General features: G+C 62.9%; 3 protein-coding genes and 2 long non-coding RNA genes across 5 annotated transcripts; 3 read left to right on the top strand and 2 right to left on the bottom strand.

Annotated features, from left to right (window-relative positions):
- The first annotated feature begins 778 nt into the window (after positions 1–778).
- LOC133232925 (uncharacterized) lies at positions 779–1,478 on the top strand. The gene is made up of 2 exons (XR_009731504.1): positions 779–881; positions 1,347–1,478. It is a non-coding gene; the product is annotated as an uncharacterized LOC133232925 (long non-coding RNA).
- A 3,708-nt stretch (positions 1,479–5,186) lies between these two features.
- On the bottom strand, positions 5,187–15,530 carry LOC133231516 (BTB/POZ domain-containing protein 17-like). The gene is given in 4 exon segments (XM_061389907.1): positions 5,187–5,430; positions 12,881–13,567; positions 13,570–14,219; positions 15,259–15,530. Coding segments are annotated over 3 exon segments (1,434 nt in total). The 3' UTR covers positions 5,187–5,430; positions 12,881–13,055.
- Positions 5,527–6,880, bottom strand: LOC133231517 (BTB/POZ domain-containing protein 17-like). Its single transcript, XM_061389908.1, has one exon. The coding sequence runs from the start codon at positions 6,878–6,880 to the stop codon at positions 5,606–5,608; it is 1,275 nt and encodes a 424-aa protein (XP_061245892.1). The 3' UTR covers positions 5,527–5,605.
- Positions 7,897–9,966, top strand: LOC133232921 (kinesin-like protein KIF19). The gene is made up of 4 exons (XM_061392926.1): positions 7,897–8,324; positions 8,790–8,926; positions 9,171–9,276; positions 9,418–9,966. The coding sequence occupies exons 1-4, from the start codon at positions 8,292–8,294 to the stop codon at positions 9,541–9,543; spliced, it is 402 nt and encodes a 133-aa protein (XP_061248910.1). The 5' UTR covers positions 7,897–8,291; the 3' UTR covers positions 9,544–9,966.
- Positions 15,529–16,367, top strand: LOC133232924 (uncharacterized). The gene is made up of 2 exons (XR_009731503.1): positions 15,529–15,770; positions 16,236–16,367. It is a non-coding gene; the product is annotated as an uncharacterized LOC133232924 (long non-coding RNA).
- The last annotated feature ends 629 nt before the right edge of the window (positions 16,368–16,996 follow it).

Genomic DNA, 16,996 nt, shown 5'->3' with positions numbered 1-16,996 from the left:
AATGCGGGAGACCGAGGTTCGATCCCTGGGTCGGGAAGATCCCTTGGAGAAAGAAATGGCAGCCCACTCCAATGTCCTCGCCTGGAGAATCCCATGGAAGGAGGAGCCTGGCGGGCTGCGGTCCATGGGGTCGCAAAGAGTCGAAAAGAACTGAGCGACTGCACTGCACGGAGCCTGTTTCAGGGACGGGTTGCAATAAGTGGGCACAGAGGGGTCACTCAGGAGCAGTCCCCGGGTGCAGAGTTCAAGACACTACTTCGAAAAGCAGGCCTCGGAGTGGGGCTTCAGCCGGCCGCACAGCATCCGGGGGCTTGGAAGGGCGAGGACCCGCTCAGCGGCGGGCGCGGGCGGCCCCTCATCGGCCACCTGGTGCTGACGACCCGCTCGGCTCCCCAGCTGGCGCTGGAGCAGCGGTACCGAGAGCTGCGCGCGCGGGGCCGCCGCCTGGAGGAGACGCTGCCGAGGCGCGTCAGCTCGGAGCAGCAGCGCGAGGCGCTCGGCCTGCTCTGCCGCGTGCACGAGCTGGAGCTGGAGAAGGCCGAGATGCAGTCGCAAGCCCTGCTCCGCGACGGCGCGCTCCGCCACCGCCGCGAGGCCCTGCGCCGCCTGGAGCAGCGCCTCAGCCTCTGCGAGGAGATCATCCGCGCCCAGCGGCAGCTCATCCAGGGTAGGGTCCCCGCGCTACCTACCCCGCGAGTCCGACCCGCTAAGGGCCCGAGAGCGCGCACTGAGCCCTGCCTCTCCGCTCCCCCACCCTAGACGGCAACCTGGCCGTGCCGCAGCATCTGCAGGAGCTGTACGAAGTGTACCTGCGGGAGCATGAGGAGGGCAACCTGGAGCGTGCCACCATGATGGACCGCCTGGCCTCTCGGGCCCTGCAGGTGGGCGCCCGGGCCGCACCATGCGCCCCTGTGCTAGGGGCAGGGCTGATGCCCAAGGCGGCGCCTTCCAGCAAGTAGGCTGGCCTCGGGACCGGGCTGGCTGGTCCCCAGAAAGCTGACACCTCCTCCTTCTCCGACACAGAGCCTCGCCAAGCTCTCCTCCCGTGGTGTTCTTCTCCCGCACGTGTCCCCATCCAGGGTCTGAAGGTCAGGGTTGGCCATCTGAGATATCACTAAGGGCCCCAGATGCCCTCCCAGGAGCCCAGGCCACCAGGCGGTGCCCCTGGGGATGCCTAGCAGACCACGGCTGGCCCCTGGGGACTCAGAACACAAGCCCCCCTGTCTTCTGGGGCTCCCAGCCCAGATTACAGCCCCAGACACTCTGTGTGCCTGTGTCACCCAGGCTGTTTACTCAGTCCGAGACCAAGTCTTCCGACTCCCCTCTCCCTCCTTTCCTCTCCCCAGGACAGCGCCTTGCCCAAGATTAGCCCCCCAGGAACTGTGCCGACCCCGGGGGAGTCTGACCTAGAGAGCGTCAAGATGCCGAACTCCGAGTCCCCGCACCAGCACGGAAGCTTCCTCCCTCTGCTCGGCACTGAGAGGTGAGCTGAGGACCACTTCCAGCCATCCAGCCCGCCTGAGCCACCAGGCCGTGTCTCAGAGATGCCAGCCCAGACCTGGCCTCCCAGGGAGGATGGAGCAGGAAAGAGGGGAGGGGGCACAGGTCTGGAGCCAGGACTTTGGGGTCCTCGTTCCCACAATGCAACAGTTCTCAAGGAGGCGTGGCAGTGGGACCCCCGTGGTACCAGCCTGGGCAACAGCTGCCCATCCTCCTCTGCCCACCTCAGTGAAGCCAACCACCTGTTCAAGGCCAGCTCCCGGGCCTGGCAAGCGAAGGGCTCCTGTCTGCCCACCCCACCCCCAATCCTGGCCGGCACCCTGGTGACACAGGAGGTGAGCAGTGGGCCCCACGGTTCCCTGGATGTGGGTGGGAGTACCCGGGAGGGACACCCAGTGGTTGGGATGGAACTTTTCCAAAACAGCCCTCTGAGGACATAGGGTTCCTGCTGGGTCCAATGGCTTCTCTTCCCAACCCATTCATCTCACAAGCTGCCACTCAGGTCGGTCTGAACGGCCAGATCAACTCCTCCCCCGGAAGCATCGAGAATCTGTCGGAGATCCCCTTGTCCCACAAAGGTGTGTCCCCTGCCTCCCCCACCCCCATCAGCCTGAGCCCGGCATGATCTCAATAGCTCAGCGCACCCAGCCGAAGCCCCTTCCTTCCCTCTCCTCTGCTGAACACACCCAGGCATCGTTCTAGAAAGAGAGGCACCAGTACCCAGAGAAGAGTAACCACCTGCTCTGTCCACACAGAGCAGGGGACACAATTGGAAACCAGAATGGGGAACACATGGTACTTGGGGTCACGCCCCCTCCACTTCCCACTCGGAAATAGAGTCCGAATCCTCCCTACCCTGTGGCCACAGGTGACCCTCATATCTCAGCAATCCATCTTCAGAACCTGGGACTTCCCTGGCAGTCCAGTGGTTAAGACTCAGCACTTCCACTGCAGTGGGTGAAAGTTCGATCCCCACTCAGGGAACTAAGATCCTGTATGCCATGTGTCATGGTCAAAAAAAAAAAATCTTCCCAACCCACTGAGGCTGGTTTTACCATCGTCAGTTTACAGATGAAAAGAAGGCTCAGAAACTTGCCCAAAGTTTCTCAAACAGCAAGCAAGTTGGGGTGAGCTGCAGCAGAGAAGGGGGTATTGGAGGTGCAGGAGGGGGGAGCGGAATGTGGCCTTGATCCTGGGGTGGGTGCCCCTCTGTCCCGCCGCAGGGAGGAAGGAGACCGCGGCCGACACCAAGAGCATCACTGGGAAGGCTGCCCGGCACCGCTCGCAGGCCCTGGGGGCCAAGGGGCGCCAACTGCTGGCACCCACCATGAAGCAGAGCAGCCTGTCCCTGCACTCGCTGGGCGAGACTGATGACGTGTGGCCACCGAGACCGCTGGCCTGCAAGCGGCCGCCCAGCCCCACCCTCCAGCACACCGCCAGCGAGGACAGCCTATCCAGCAGCACAGGCGAGGCGCCATCCCGGGCAGTCGAGCGTCATGGCGATGGCCCTTGTCCCCCGCTGCAAGGCCAGAAGAAAAGCCCAAGAAAGAAACGAGATGAGTCCCTGGAGGCAAAGAGGAAGCGGAGGTCCCAGGCCTTTGAAGTCACAGGACAAGGGGTGAGCCTAGAGGGACAGGAGCTGGGGGTGTCTGGGCCCCCTCCTTGCCGGGTTCTGAAGGCTGGACTCCTCCAGAGGCCCCAGGGTACCCCTAGCTGTGCACCACTCTCCATGGAGTGTCCCCCAACTGAACCTAACATCTCCTATATCAGATCCCCACGCAGCTCCAAGCTCATCTGGCTCTCCAGCCAACGCAGCTGTCCCACCCCAAGATGCACGTCGCTGGACCCTGTTCCATGGAGAATCACACGTCAGAATAGAGGATGCCAGTGGTTGGGCACCTGACCCCTACCATCAGACCCCTGAGAAAGGCCACGCTGCCTATGGCCAAGGTCAAACTCCCTCCGTGCCAGGATTTGGGTGAGTCCCAGCAAGTGTCGGGGGGCGGGGATAGCAATGGGGAGAGGGGAGCCCTTGGCCAGGCCAGGGAGGAGACTGGTTGAACTCCCTGCCCCTATGGCTGCCCCTTGCTGGAAACTGGGTTCCTGAAGTCTATTAGTGGGACTGGCCTCTGGGGGGAGGTGCCCCTAGGGAGTTCAGAGCCACTGTGGGTGACGAGAGGGGCATGGAGAGGCATGCCTTAAAGCAGAGCTCCTGGCCCTTCCCGTTGCAGGCCCCGAGGACACCTCCCCTGTCGCTGCCCCCTCCAACCCAGGGGATGTTTCCGAACGGGTTACTCGGATGCCCCGCCTGCCCTATGGCACAAGCGCTCAAGGCAAAAATGGACGCTTAGGGCACAACTGAGGGGCCCTGCCCGGAACCGGCCCTCCTGCCCGCCAAGGCTTGATGGGGTGTGGCAGTAATGGGAGACGGAGGCTGGGCAGATGGGGATGACCTGGCATCAGGAGCTCGGGATCTCAGAAGGCTGGGGCCCCTGGGACCCAGGAACCATGGGGGTGCCTGCCCCCACACTTCCGTGCCTTCAGTGCCAACGGGAAGGGGAACTGAGCCCAGGAGGCATGGCCTGGATGGCAGGGCTCCCTGGCTTCCCAGCCCTGGATCCCAGGGCTCCCTGGGCACAGACTCCTGTTGCCGAAACTCTTCTCTAAGATCTGCAACCAGATTGGCCTGAGGAATGTGGGGCGGGGGTGGAGCAAGGAGGGACTGTTCATGGGATTAGGGCTCCTGGGCCCACATCTGGGACAAGGGCATGCTGGATGGCTGGGGAAGGGCCCGCCGGGCATTTCCCTTACTGTGGCTGGGGGCTGGAAAGGAATCTAGCTTTGTTACTCAGCAGTCATTTCCACCTTCCCCCTGCCCCAGAACTGCTTGTTAACAATAAAAATCCCATTTGAGTTTTGTTGGTTGTTCCGGAAACTAGACCTTGTCTGAAAGGTGGGGTGGTCCTGACAGACTGGGCTTCCGTTCCCCGGGTCGTGCTAATGGTAAAGAACCTGCCTGCAATGCAGGAGATGCAAGAGATGTGGGTTCAATCCCTGGGTCAGGAAGATCCCCTGGAGGAAGAAATGGCAACCCACTCCAGATTCTTGCCTGAGGAATCCCATGGGTAGAGGACTGGCGGGCTCCAGTCCACGGGGCTGCAAAGAGCCGGACACGGCTGAGCGACCGAGCACATCACTGATTAAGATTCAACCCAAGTCCCCTCTTCCCACCACACCCTCTTCTTCTCCGGCTGGTTGTAGAGCACCAGTCAACAGACTCCTGGGGGAAAGCGTTTTTCCTCCGGACTCTGAGGTCTCTGCCCAGACCCCCTCCCAGGAGAGGTCAGAGACTTAGGGTTGTGCTTACCCCTCCCACCCCAGGAAGCCAGGGCTCAGAAACTGCTCAACTGAGCCCCTCAGTTTCAGGTGAGAAAGCTCCCCCAAGGTGCACCTGACCATCTCGATGCTTTTACCTGCCCTGTCCCCTGTGGGGACGGGGGCCCTTGGGGAAAAGGTAATGAACGATGGGGAGTCCCTGACCTGTGGAGCCCTCCTTGGACTGTTTTTGCCCCCAGAACTGGGTGGTTTAATCACCCCCTTGCCGCTCCGAGCGCTGGTTTATTCTACCAAGAGCTCTGGCTTCCCACGTAGTGCTGGTGATAAACAATCCACTTGCCAATGCAGGAGACGCAAGAGACACGGGTTCGATTCCTGGGTTGGGAAGATTCCCCTGCAGGAGGAAAGGGCATCGCCCTCCAGTATTCTTGCCTGAAAAGTTCCACGGGCAGAGGAGCCTGCCAGGCTACAGTACACGAGGTGGCAAAGACTGAAACACCGCTGAGCACACACATACACAGCTCCAGGAACCTTCCTTTCAGGTCAGTGAGAAAGCAGCTGCTGAAACCAGGCATCTGGTCTACCACCCACCACCTGGCTTCTATCCACCCAGCTCTCAGGACGCTAGGGCCTGGTCCCCCAGCGGGCCAGGACAGACACCTCCACTGGCCATGCCAATCCCGGTCCCTCTGCGCCATCTCTGCTGGGCCTTTATTTTCCTGATCCAGAGGCCTCAGGAAGGCTCAGCTTCCCACCCCGGCCCGCCTGGCTACTTGGGGGTCCGGATGAGGGTGTGATAGACGGGCTTGACAATGAGGTGGAGATGCAGGGCATTCTCCACCAGGTACTCGGAGTTGCGCCGCTGCAGGTCGGCGTGCGCCAGGAAGTCACCGGCCTCCTCGCTGCTCTGGTGGAAGCTGTAGGCGTGGCGGACCAGCAGGCGGCCGTGGTGGCGCGCCCCCACCAGCACGGTCTTCTGGAAGCTCACGCCCGCCGCGTCGCCGCCGCTGCTGGCCGGCGTGACCACCAGCCGGGGCCGGCCGTCCTCGGGGCGTGCGAGGGGCAGCGCTGTGCCCGTGGCGTCCGCGTAGACAGGCCGCAGGCTTACCGGCAGCCAGCGTGGCGAGAAGAGCACGTTCCAGGTGACCCGGCGGCCCGAGTCGTGGCCGCTTGGGCCCAGCTGCGTCTGGAAGCTGGTGCTGCGATCGTCGCGGGCTGGGTTGTTGATGACCCACGGGGCGCCCCAGGCGGGCGCAAGGTAGTTGCGGGGCAGGAAGGCACTGCCATTGACGTCGAAAAACTTGGCGTAGTGCAGCGGCGAGGCGGCGTGGAACTGGTAGGCCTGAAGGAGCAGGTCGGCCACCGCCGGGCCGTGGCGCGCCAGGGCGGCCGAGCGCGCCTGAAGCTGGAACAGTTGAGCCGGAGGGATCATGGGGTAACGGATGGCGCGCAGCGCGCGCTCGGCCACAGCCGGCGGCGGCCGCGCGCGGCCCAGCCACGCCTCCAGCGCCTGGAAGAGCTCCAGCTCGTCCTGCAGCACGAGGTCCGAGCGCGGAAGCAGCTGCGCCAGCAGCTCAGGGCTCACGGCGCCCCACTCGGCGCTCCCCGCCACGGCCGACAGGTTCCAGGCCAGGAACTGCAGGCAGCTCTGGCGCAGGGCCTCGTCCCCGGTGCTCACCGCGTAGTGGTACCAGCCCACCGCCGGGCCCGCGCCGCCCGCCAGGTGCGCGCGCATATAGTCGGCCACGCCCCGCTGCAAGGAGGCCACGCGGTACTTGGTGGCCAGCTGGTGCAGGGGGATGGCCTGTGCCAGCAGCACGGTCAGCTCTCCGCAGTAGAGGTACCTGCCAGAGAGGTACAGAGATGGAGCGCGGTCAGGGAGGCCTGCGGTTACCCTACCCAGCGCTGCCTCCTGAGTCCCGAGGGTACCCGGCCTTGGGCAGACAGTATCGTCATTAAGGGAGCCAACAGAAGGACCTTCCCGCGCGCATCCTACTTCACCGCCTCTTCTTTCCGGTTTCTCGTGGGACGTGGAAATAAGCATTTATTGAGCACAGGTGGCTCAGTGGTGAAGCATCCGCCTGCCAATTCAGGAGACGCAGGTTCTGTCCCTGGGTCAGGAAGATCCCCTGGAGTAGGAAATGGCTACCCCTCCAGTATTCTTGCCTGGAGAACCCCATGGACAGAGGAGCCTGGCGGGTCACAGAGTCAGACACCAGTGAGGGACTAACGCTTTGTGTGTGTGGACTCAGTCGCTCAGTTGGGTCCGACTCTTTGCTACCCCCTGGACTATAGCCCACCAGCCTCCTCTGTCCATGGGATTCTCCAGGCAAGAACTCATCTTTAAAATGGGAGTGGTCAAGCCTAGTGGGGTTGATGAGAAGAGTAAATAAATCCTTTCACACATTAAAGACTCAGAAAACTGTTAGCCAACATTTTAATGAGGATTTTCCAGATCTCCCTTCTCTGTTCTGGAGCATAGCCATACCAGGGGGCTTCAGGGTCCACCAGTCCAGAGGGCATGAGATGGGCTGCGGTTGAGCTGGTCCACGGAGCTCATTTTCCTGGATTCCCTGGTGGCTCAGATGGTAAAGAGTCTGGCCACCAATGCGGGAGACTGAGGTTTGATCCCTGGGTCGGGAAGATCCCTTGGAGAAGGAAATGGCAGCCCACTCCAATATCCTCGCCTGGAGAATCCCATGGAAGAAGGAGCCTGGCGGGCTGCGGTCCATGGGGTCGCAAAGAGTTGAACAGAACTGAGCGACTGCACTGCACGGAGCCTGTTTCAGGGATGGGTTGCAAGAAGGTGGGCACAGAGGGGTCACTCAGGAGCAGTCCCCGGGTGCAGAGTACAAGACACAGCTTCGAAAAGCAGGCCACGGAGTGGGGCTTCAGCCGGCCGCACAGCATCCGGGGGCTTGGAAGGGCGAGGACCCGCTCAGCGGCGGGCGCGGGCGGCCCCTCATCAGCCACCTGGTGCTGACGACCCGCTCGGCTCCCCAGCTGGCGCTGGAGCAGCGGTGCCGAGAGCTGCGCGCGCGGGGCCGCCGCCTGGAGGAGACGCTGCCGAGGCGCGTCAGCTCGGAGCAGCAGCGCGAGGCGCTCGGCCTGCTCTGCCGCGTGCACGAGCTGGAGCTGGAGAAGGCCGAGATGCAGTCGCAAGCCCTGCTCCGCGACGGCGCGCTCCGCCACCGCCGCGAGGCCCTGCGCCGCCTGGAGCAGCGCCTCAGCCTCTGCGAGGAGATCATCCGCGCCCAGCGGCAGCTCATCCAGGGTAGGGTCCCCGCGCTACCTACCCCGCGAGTCCGACCCGCTAAGGGCCCGAGAGCGCGCACTGAGCCCTGCCTCTCCGCTCCCCCACCCTAGACGGCAACCTGGCCGTGCCGCAGCATCTGCAGGAGCTGTACGAAGTGTACCTGCGGGAGCATGAGGAGGGCAACCTGGAGCGTGCCACCATGATGGACCGCCTGGCCTCTCGGGCCCTGCAGGTGGGCGCCCGGGCCGCACCATGCGCCCCTGTGCTAGGGGCAGGGCTGATGCCCAAGGCGGCGCCTTCCAGCAAGTAGGCTGGCCTCGGGACCGGGCTGGCTGGTCCCCAGAAAGCTGACACCTCCTCCTTCTCCGACACAGAGCCTCGCCAAGCTCTCCTCCCGTGGTGTTCTTCTCCCGCACGGGTCCCCATCCAGGGTCTGAAGGTCAGGGTTGGCCATCTGAGATATCACTAAGGGCTCCAGATGCCCTCCCAGGAGCCCAGGCCACCAGGCGGTGCCCCTGGGGATGCCTAGCAGACCACGGCTGGCCCCTGGGGACTCAGAACACAAGCCCCCCTGTCTTCTGGGGCTCCCAGCCCAGATTACAGCCCCAGACACTCTGTGTGCCTGTGTCACCCAGGCTGTTTACTCAGTCCGAGACCAAGTCTTCCGACTCCCCTCTCCCTCCTTTCCTCTCCCCAGGACAGCGCCTTGCCCAAGATTAGCCCCCCAGGAACTGTGCCGACCCCGGAGGAGTCTGACCTAGAGAGCGTCAAGATGCCGAACTCCGAGTCCCCGCACCAGCACGGAAGCTTCCTCCCTCTGCTCGGCACTGAGAGGTGAGCTGAGGACCACTTCCAGCCATCCAGCCCGCCTGAGCCACCAGGCCGTGTCTCAGAGATGCCAGCCCAGACCTGGCTTCAGGGAGGATGGAGCAGGAAAGAGGGGAGGGGGGCACAGGTCTGGAGCCAGGACTTTGGGGTCCTCGTTCCCACAATGCAACAGTTCTCAGGAGGGGTGGCAGTGGGACCCCCGTGGTACCAGCCTGGGCAACAGCTGCCCATCCTCCTCTGCCCACCTCAGTGAAGCCAACCACCCGTTCAAGACCAGCTCCCGGGCCTGGCAAGCGAAGGGCTTCTGTCTGCCCACCCCACCCCCAATCCGGGGGGGCAACCTGGTGACACAGGAGGTGAGCAGTGGGCCCCACGGGTGGGAGTACCCAGAAGAGACATCCAGTGGTTGGGATGGAACTTTTCCAAAACAGCCCTCTGAGGACATAGGGTTCCTGCTGGGTCCAATGGCTTCTTTTCCCAACCCATTCATCTCACAGGCCACCACTCAGGTCGGACTGAACGGCCAGATCAACTCCTCCCCTGAAAGCATCGAGAATCTGTCGGAGATCCCCTTGTCCCACAAAGGTGTGTCCCCTGCCTCCCCCGACACCCCATCAGCCTGAGCCTGGCATGATCTCAATAGCTCAGTGCACCCAGCCGAAGCCCCTTCCTTCCCTCTCCTCTGCTGAACACACCCAGGCATCGTTCTAGAAAGAGAGGCACTAGTACCCAGAGAAGAGTAACCACCTGCTCTGTCCACACAGAGCAGGGGACACAATTGGAAACCAGAATGGGGAACACATGGTACTTGGGGTCACGCCCCCTCCACTTCCCACTCGGAAATAATTGTAATAGCAAATAGAGTCCGAATCCTCCCTACCCTGTGGCCACAGGTGACCCTCATATCTCAGCAATCCATCCTCAGAACCTGGGACTTCCCTGGCAGTCCAGTGGTTAAGACTCAGCACTTCCACTGCAGCGGGTGAAGGTTCGATCCCCAGTCAGGGAACTAAGATCCCGTATGCCGTGTGTCATGGTAAAAAAAAAAAAAAAAATCTTCCCAACCCACTGAGGCTAGTTTTACCATCATCAGTTTACAGATGAAAAGAAGGCTCAGAAACTTGCCCAAAGTTGCTCAAACTGCAAGTTGGGGTGAGCTGCAGCAGAGAAAGGGGTGTTGGAGGTGCAGGAGCGGGGGGGGAAACGTGGCATTGATCCCGGGGTGGGTGCCCCTCTGTCCCGCCGCAGGGAGGAAGGAGACCACGGCCAACACCAAGAGCATCGCCGGGAAGGCTGCCCGGCACCACTCCCAGGCCCTGGGGGCCGAGGGGCGCCAACTGCTGGCACCCACCATAAAGCAGAGCAGCCTGTCCCTGCACTTGAAGGGCCAGACTGATGACGTGCGGCCGCCCGGACCGCTGGCCTGCAAGCGGCCGCCCAGCCCCACCCTCCAGCACACCGCCAGCGAGGACAGCCTATCCAGCAGCACAGGCGAGGCGCCATCCCGGGCAGTCGAGCGTCATGGCGATGGCCCTTGTCCCCCGCTGCAAGGCCAGAAGAAAAGCCCAAGAAACAAACGAGAGGAGTCCCTGGAGGCAAAGAGGAAGCGGAGGTCCCAGGCCTTTGAAGTCACCAGACAAGGGGTGAGCCTAGAGGGACAGGAGCTGGGGGTGTCTGGGCCCCTTCCTTGCCGGGTTCTGAAGGCTGGACTCCTCCAGAGGCCCCAGGGTACCACTAGCTGTGCACCACTCTCCATGGAGTTTCCCCCAACTGAACCCAACATCTCCTTGTATCAGATCCCCACGCAGCTCCCAGCTCATCTGGCTCTCCAGCCAACACAGCTGTCCCGCCCCAAGATGCACGTTGCTGGACCCCGGCCTGGGGAGAAACACACCGAAGAACAGAGGATGCCAGTGGTTGGACACCTGACCCCTACCATCAGACCCCTGGGAAAGGCCACGCTGCCTATGGCCAAGGTCAAACTCCCTCCGTGCCAGAGCCTGGGTGAGTCCCAGCAAGTGTCGGGGGGCGGGGATAGCAATGGGGAGAGGGGAGCCCTTGGCCAGGCCAGGGAGGAGACTGGTTGAACTCCCTGCCCCTATGGCTGCCCCTTGCTGGAAACTGGGTTCCTGAAGACTATTAGTGGGACTGGCCTCTGAGGGGGAGGTGCCCCTAGGGAGTTCAGAGCCACTGTGGGTGACGAGAGGGGCATGGAGAGGCATGCCTTAAAGCAGAGCTCCTGGCCCTTCCCGTTGCAGGCCCCGAGGACACCTCCCCTGTCGCTGCCCCCTCCAACCCAGGGGATGTTTCCGAACGGGTTGCTCGGATGCCCCGCCTGCCCTATGGCACAAGCACCCAAAGCAAAAATGGGCACTTTGGGCACAACTGAGGGGCCCTGCCCGGAACCGGCCCTCCTGCCCGCCAAGGCTTGATGGGGTGTGGCAGTAATGGGAGACGGAGGCTGGGCAGATGGGGATGACCTGGCATCAGGAGCTCGGGATCTCAGAAGGCTGGGGCCCCTGGGACCCAGGAACCATGGGGGTGCCTGCCCCCACACTTCCGTGCCTTCAGTGCCAACGGGAAGGGGAACTGAGCCCAGGAGGCATGGCCTGGATGGCAGGGCTCCCTGGCTTCCCAGCCCTGGATCCCAGGGCTCCCTGGGCACAGACTCCTGTTGCCGAAACTCTTCTCTAAGATCTGCAACCAGATTGGCCTGAGGAATGTGGGGCGGGGGTGGAGCAAGGAGGGACTGTTCATGGGATTAGGGCTCCTGGGCCCACATCTGGGACAAGGGCATGCTGGATGGCTGGGGAAGGGCCTGCCGGGCATTTCCCTTACTGTGGCTGGGGGCTGGAAAGGAATCTAGCTTTGTTACTCAGCAGTCGTTTCCACCTTCCCCCTGCCCCAGAACTGCTTGTTAACAATAAAAATCCCATTTGAGTTTTGTTGGTTGTTCCGGAAACTAGACCTTGTCTGAAAGGTGGGGTGGTCCTGACAGACTGGGCTTCCGTTCCCCGGGTCGTGCTAATGGTAAAGAACCTGCCTGCAATGCAGGAGATGCAAGAGATGTGGGTTCAATCCCTGGGTCAGGAAGATCCCCTGGAGGAAGAAATGGCAACCCACTCCAGATTCTTGCCTGAGGAATCCCATGGGTAGAGGACTGGCGGGCTCCAGTCCACGGGGCTGCAAAGAGCCGGACACGGCTGAGCGACCGAGCACATCACTGATTAAGATTCAACCCAAGTCCCCTCTTCCCACCACACCCTCTTCTTCTCCGGCTGGTTGTAGAGCACCAGTCAACAGACTCCTGGGGGAAAGCGTTTTTCCTCCGGACTCTGAGGTCTCTGCCCAGACCCCCTCCCAGGAGAGGTCAGAGACTTAGGGTTGTGCTTACCCCTCCCACCCCAGGAAGCCAGGGCTCAGAAACTGCTCAACTGAGCCCCTCAGTTTCAGGTGAGAAAGCTCCCCCAAGGTGCACCTGGCCATCTCGATGCTTTTACCTGCCCTGTCCCCTGTGGGGACGGGGGCCCTTGGGGAAAAGGTAATGAACGATGGGGAGTCCCTGACCTGTGGAGCCCTCCTTGGACTGTTTTTGCCCCCAGAACTGGGTGGTTTAATCACCCCCTTGCCGCTCCGAGCGCTGGTTTATTCTACCAAGAGCTCTGGCTTCCCACGTAGTGCTGGTGATAAACAATCCACTTGCCAATGCAGGAGACGCAAGAGACACGGGTTCGATTCCTGGGTTGGGAAGATCCCCTACAGGAGGAAAGGGCATTGCCCTCCAGTATTCTTGCCTGAAAAGTTCCACGGGCAGAGGAGCCTGCCAGGCTACATACAGTACATGAGGTGGCAAAGACTGAAACACTGCTGAGCACACACATACACACCACCAGGAACCTTCCTTTCAGGTCAGTGAGAAAGCAACTCCTGAAACCAGGCATCTGGTCTACCACCAACCACCTGGCTTCTATCCACCCAGCTCTCAGGCTGCTAGCGCCTGGTCCCCCAGCGGGCCAGGACAGACACCTCCACTGGCCATGCCAATCCCGGTCCCTCTGCGCCATCTCTACTGGGCCTTTATTTTCCTGATCCAGAGGCCTCAGGGATGCTGAGCTCCCCGCCCCGGCCCGCCTGGCTACTTGGGGGTCCGGATGAGGGTGTGATAGACGGGCTTGACAATGAGGTGGAGATGCAGGGCATTCTCCACCAGGTACTCGGAGTTGCGCCGCTGCAGGTCGGTGTGCGCCAGGAAGTCACCGGCCTCCTCGCTGCTCTGGTGGAAGCTGTAGGCGTGGCGGACCAGCCGGCGGCCGTGGTGGCGCGCCCCCACCAGCACGGTCTTCTGGAAGCTCACGCCCGCCGCGTCGCCCCCGCTGCTGGCCGGCGTGACCACCAGCCCGGGCCGGCCGTCCTCGGGGCGTGCGAGGGGCAGCGCTGTGCCCGTGGCGTCCGCGTAGACAGGCCGCAGGCTTACCGGCAGCGAGCGTGGCGAGAAGAGCACGTTCCAGGTGACCCGGCGGCCCGAGTCATGGCTGCTTGGGCCCAGCTGCGTCTGGAAGCTGGTGCTGCGATCGTCGCGGGCCGGGTTGTTGATGACCCACGGGGCGCCGCAGGCAGGCGCGAGGTAGTTGTGGGGCAGGATGGCGCACCGTTGACGTCGAAAAACTTGGCATAGTGCAGCGGCGAGGCGGCGTGGAACTGGTAGGCCTGAAGGAGCAGGTCGGCCACCGCCGGGCCGTGGCGCGCCAGGGCGGCCGAGCGCGCCTGAAGCTGAAACAGCTGCGCCGCAGGGATCATGGGGTAACGGATGGCGCGCAGCGCGCGCTCGGCCACAGCCGGCGGCGGCCGCGCGCGGCCCAGCCACGCCTCCAGCGCCTGGAAGAGCTCCAGCTCGTCCTGCAGCACGAGGTCCGAGCGCGGAAGCAGCTGCGCCAGCAGCTCAGGGCTCACGGCGCCCCACTCGGCGCTCCCCGCCACGGCCGACAGGTTCCAGGCCAGGAACTGCAGGCAGCTCTGGCGCAGGGCCTCGTCCCCGGTGCTCACCGCGTAGTGGTACCAGCCCACCGCCGGGCCCGCGCCGCCCGCCAGGTGCGCGCGCATATAGTCGGCCACGCCCCGCTGCAAGGAGGCCACGCGGTACTTGGTGGCCAGCTGGTGCAGGGGGATGGCCTGTGCCAGCAGCACGGTCAGCTCTCCGCAGTAGAGGTACCTGCCAGAGAGGTACAGAGATGGAGCGCGGTCAGGGAGGCCAGCGGTTACCCTACCCAGCGCTGCCTCCTGAGTCCCGAGGGTACCCGGCCTTGGGCAGACAGTATCGTCATTAAGGGAGCCAACAGAAGGACCTTCCCGCGCGCATCCTACTTCACCGCCTCTTCTTTCCGGTTTCTCGTGGGACGTGGAAATAAGCATTTATTGAGCACAGGTGGCTCAGTGGTGAAGCATCCGCCTGCCAATTCAGGAGACGCAGGTTCTGTCCCTGGGTCAGGAAGATCCCCTGGAGTAGGAAATGGCTACCCCCTCCAGTATTCTTGCCTGGAGAACCCCATGGACAGAGGAGCCTGGCGGGTCACAGAGTCAGACACCAGTGAGGGACTAACGCTTTGTGTGTGTGGACTCAGTCGCTCAGTTGGGTCCGACTCTTTGCTACCCCCTGGACTATAGCCCACCAGCCTCCTCTGTCCATGGGATTCTCCAGGCAAGAACTCATCTTTAAAATGGGAGTGGTCAAGCCTAGTGGGGTTGATGAGAAGAGTAAATAAATCCTTTCACACATTAAAGACTCAGAAAACTGTTAGCCAACATTTTAATGAGGATTTTCCAGATCTCCCTTCTCTGTTCTGGAGCATAACCATACCAGGGGGCTTCCGGGTCCACCAGTCCAGAGGGCATGAGATGGGCTGCGGTTGAGCTGGTCCACGGAGCTCATTTCCCTGGATTCCCTGGTGGCTCAGATGGCAAAGAGTCCGCCCGCCAATGCGGGAGACCGAGGTTCGATCCCTGGGTCGGGAAGATCCCTTGGAGAAAGAAATGGCAGCCCACTCCAATGTCCTCGCCTGGAGAATCCCATGGAAGGAGGAGCCTGGCGGGCTGCGGTCCATGGGGTCGCAAAGAGTCGAAAAGAACTGAGCGACTGCACTGCACGGAGCCTGTTTCAGGGACGGGTTGCAATAAGTGGGCACAGAGGGGTCACTCAGGAGCAGTCCCCGGGTGCAGAGTTCAAGACACTACTTCGAAAAGCAGGCCTCGGAGTGGGGCTTCAGCCGGCCGCACAGCATCCGGGGGCTTGGAAGGGCAAGGACCCGCTCAGCGGCGGGCGCGGGCGGCCCCTCATCGGCCACCTGGTGCTGACGACCCGCTCGGCTCCCCAGCTGGCGCTGGAGCAGCGGTGCCGAGAGCTGCGCGCGCGGGGCCGCCGCCTGGAGGAGACGCTGCCGAGGCGCGTCAGCTCGGAGCAGCAGCGCGAGGCGCTCGGCCCGCTCTGCCGCGTGCACGAGCTGGAGCTGGAGAAGGCCGAGATGCAGTCGCAAGCCCTGCTCCGCGACGGCGCGCACCGCCACCGCCGCGAGGCCCTGCGCCGCCTGGAGCAGCGCCTCAGCCTCTGCGAGATCATCCGCGCCCAGCGGCAGCTCATCCAGGGTAGGGTCCCCGCGCTACCTACCCCGCGAGTCCGACCCGCTAAGGGCCCGAGAGCGCGCACTGAGCCCTGCCTCTCCGCTCCCCCACCCTAGACGGCAACCTGGCCGTGCCGCAGCACCTGCAGGAGCTGTACGAAGTGTACCTGCGGGAGCATGAGGAGGGCAACCTGGAGCGTGCCACCATGATGGACCGCCTGGCCTCTCGGGCCCTGCAGGTGGGCGCCCGGGCCGCACCATGCGCCCCTGTGCTAGGGGCAGGGCTGATGCCCAAGGCGGCGCCTTCCAGCAAGTAGGCTGGCCTCGGGACCGGGCTGGCTGGTCCCCAGAAAGCTGACACCTCCTCCTTCTCCGACACAGAGCCTCGCCAAGCTCTCCTCCCGTGGTGTTCTTCTCCCGCACGTGTCCCCATCCAGGGTCTGAAGGTCAGGGTTGGCCATCTGAGATATCACTAAGGGCCCCAGATGCCCTCCCAGGAGCCCAGGCCACCAGGCGGTGCCCCTGGGGATGCCTAGCAGACCACGGCTGGCCCCTGGGGACTCAGAACACAAGCCCCCCTGTCTTCTGGGGCTCCCAGCCCAGATTACAGCCCCAGACACTCTGTGTGCCTGTGTCACCCAGGCTGTTTACTCAGTCCGAGACCAAGTCTTCCGACTCCCCTCTCCCTCCTTTCCTCTCCCCAGGACAGCGCCTTGCCCAAGATTAGCCCCCCAGGAACTGTGCCGACCCCGGGGGAGTCTGACCTAGAGAGCGTCAAGATGCCGAACTCCGAGTCCCCGCACCAGCACGGAAGCTTCCTCCCTCTGCTCGGCACTGAGAGGTGAGCTGAGGACCACTTCCAGCCATCCAGCCCGCCTGAGCCACCAGGCCGTGTCTCAGAGATGCCAGCCCAGACCTGGCCTCCCAGGGAGGATGGAGCAGGAAAGAGGGGAGGGGGGCACAGGTCTGGAGCCAGGACTTTGGGGTCCTCGTTCCCACAATGCAACAGTTCTCAAGGAGGCGTGGCAGTGGGACCCCCGTGGTACCAGCCTGGGCAACAGCTGCCCATCCTCCTCTGCCCACCTCAGTGAAGCCAACCACCTGTTCAAGGCCAGCTCCCGGGCCTGGCAAGCGAAGGGCTCCTGTCTGCCCACCCCACCCCCAATCCTGGCCGGCACCCTGGTGACACAGGAGGTGAGCAGTGGGCCCCACGGTTCCCTGGATGTGGGTGGGAGTACCCGGGAGGGACACCCAGTGGTTGGGATGGAACTTTTCCAAAACAGCCCTCTGAGGACATAGGGTTCCTGCTGGGTCCAATGGCTTCTCTTCCCAACCCATTCATCTCACAAGCTGCCACTCAGGTCGGTCTGAACGGCCAGATCAACTCCTCCCCGGAAGCATCGAGAATCTGTCGGAGATCCCCTTGTCCCACAAAGGTGTGTCCCCTGCCTCCCCCACCCCCCAT

Source organism: Bos javanicus, chromosome 19 (genome assembly GCF_032452875.1).
Source record: "Bos javanicus breed banteng chromosome 19, ARS-OSU_banteng_1.0, whole genome shotgun sequence".
Lineage (NCBI taxonomy): Eukaryota > Metazoa > Chordata > Mammalia > Artiodactyla > Bovidae > Bos > Bos javanicus.
This window is presented reverse-complemented; position numbering and strand designations above follow the sequence as displayed.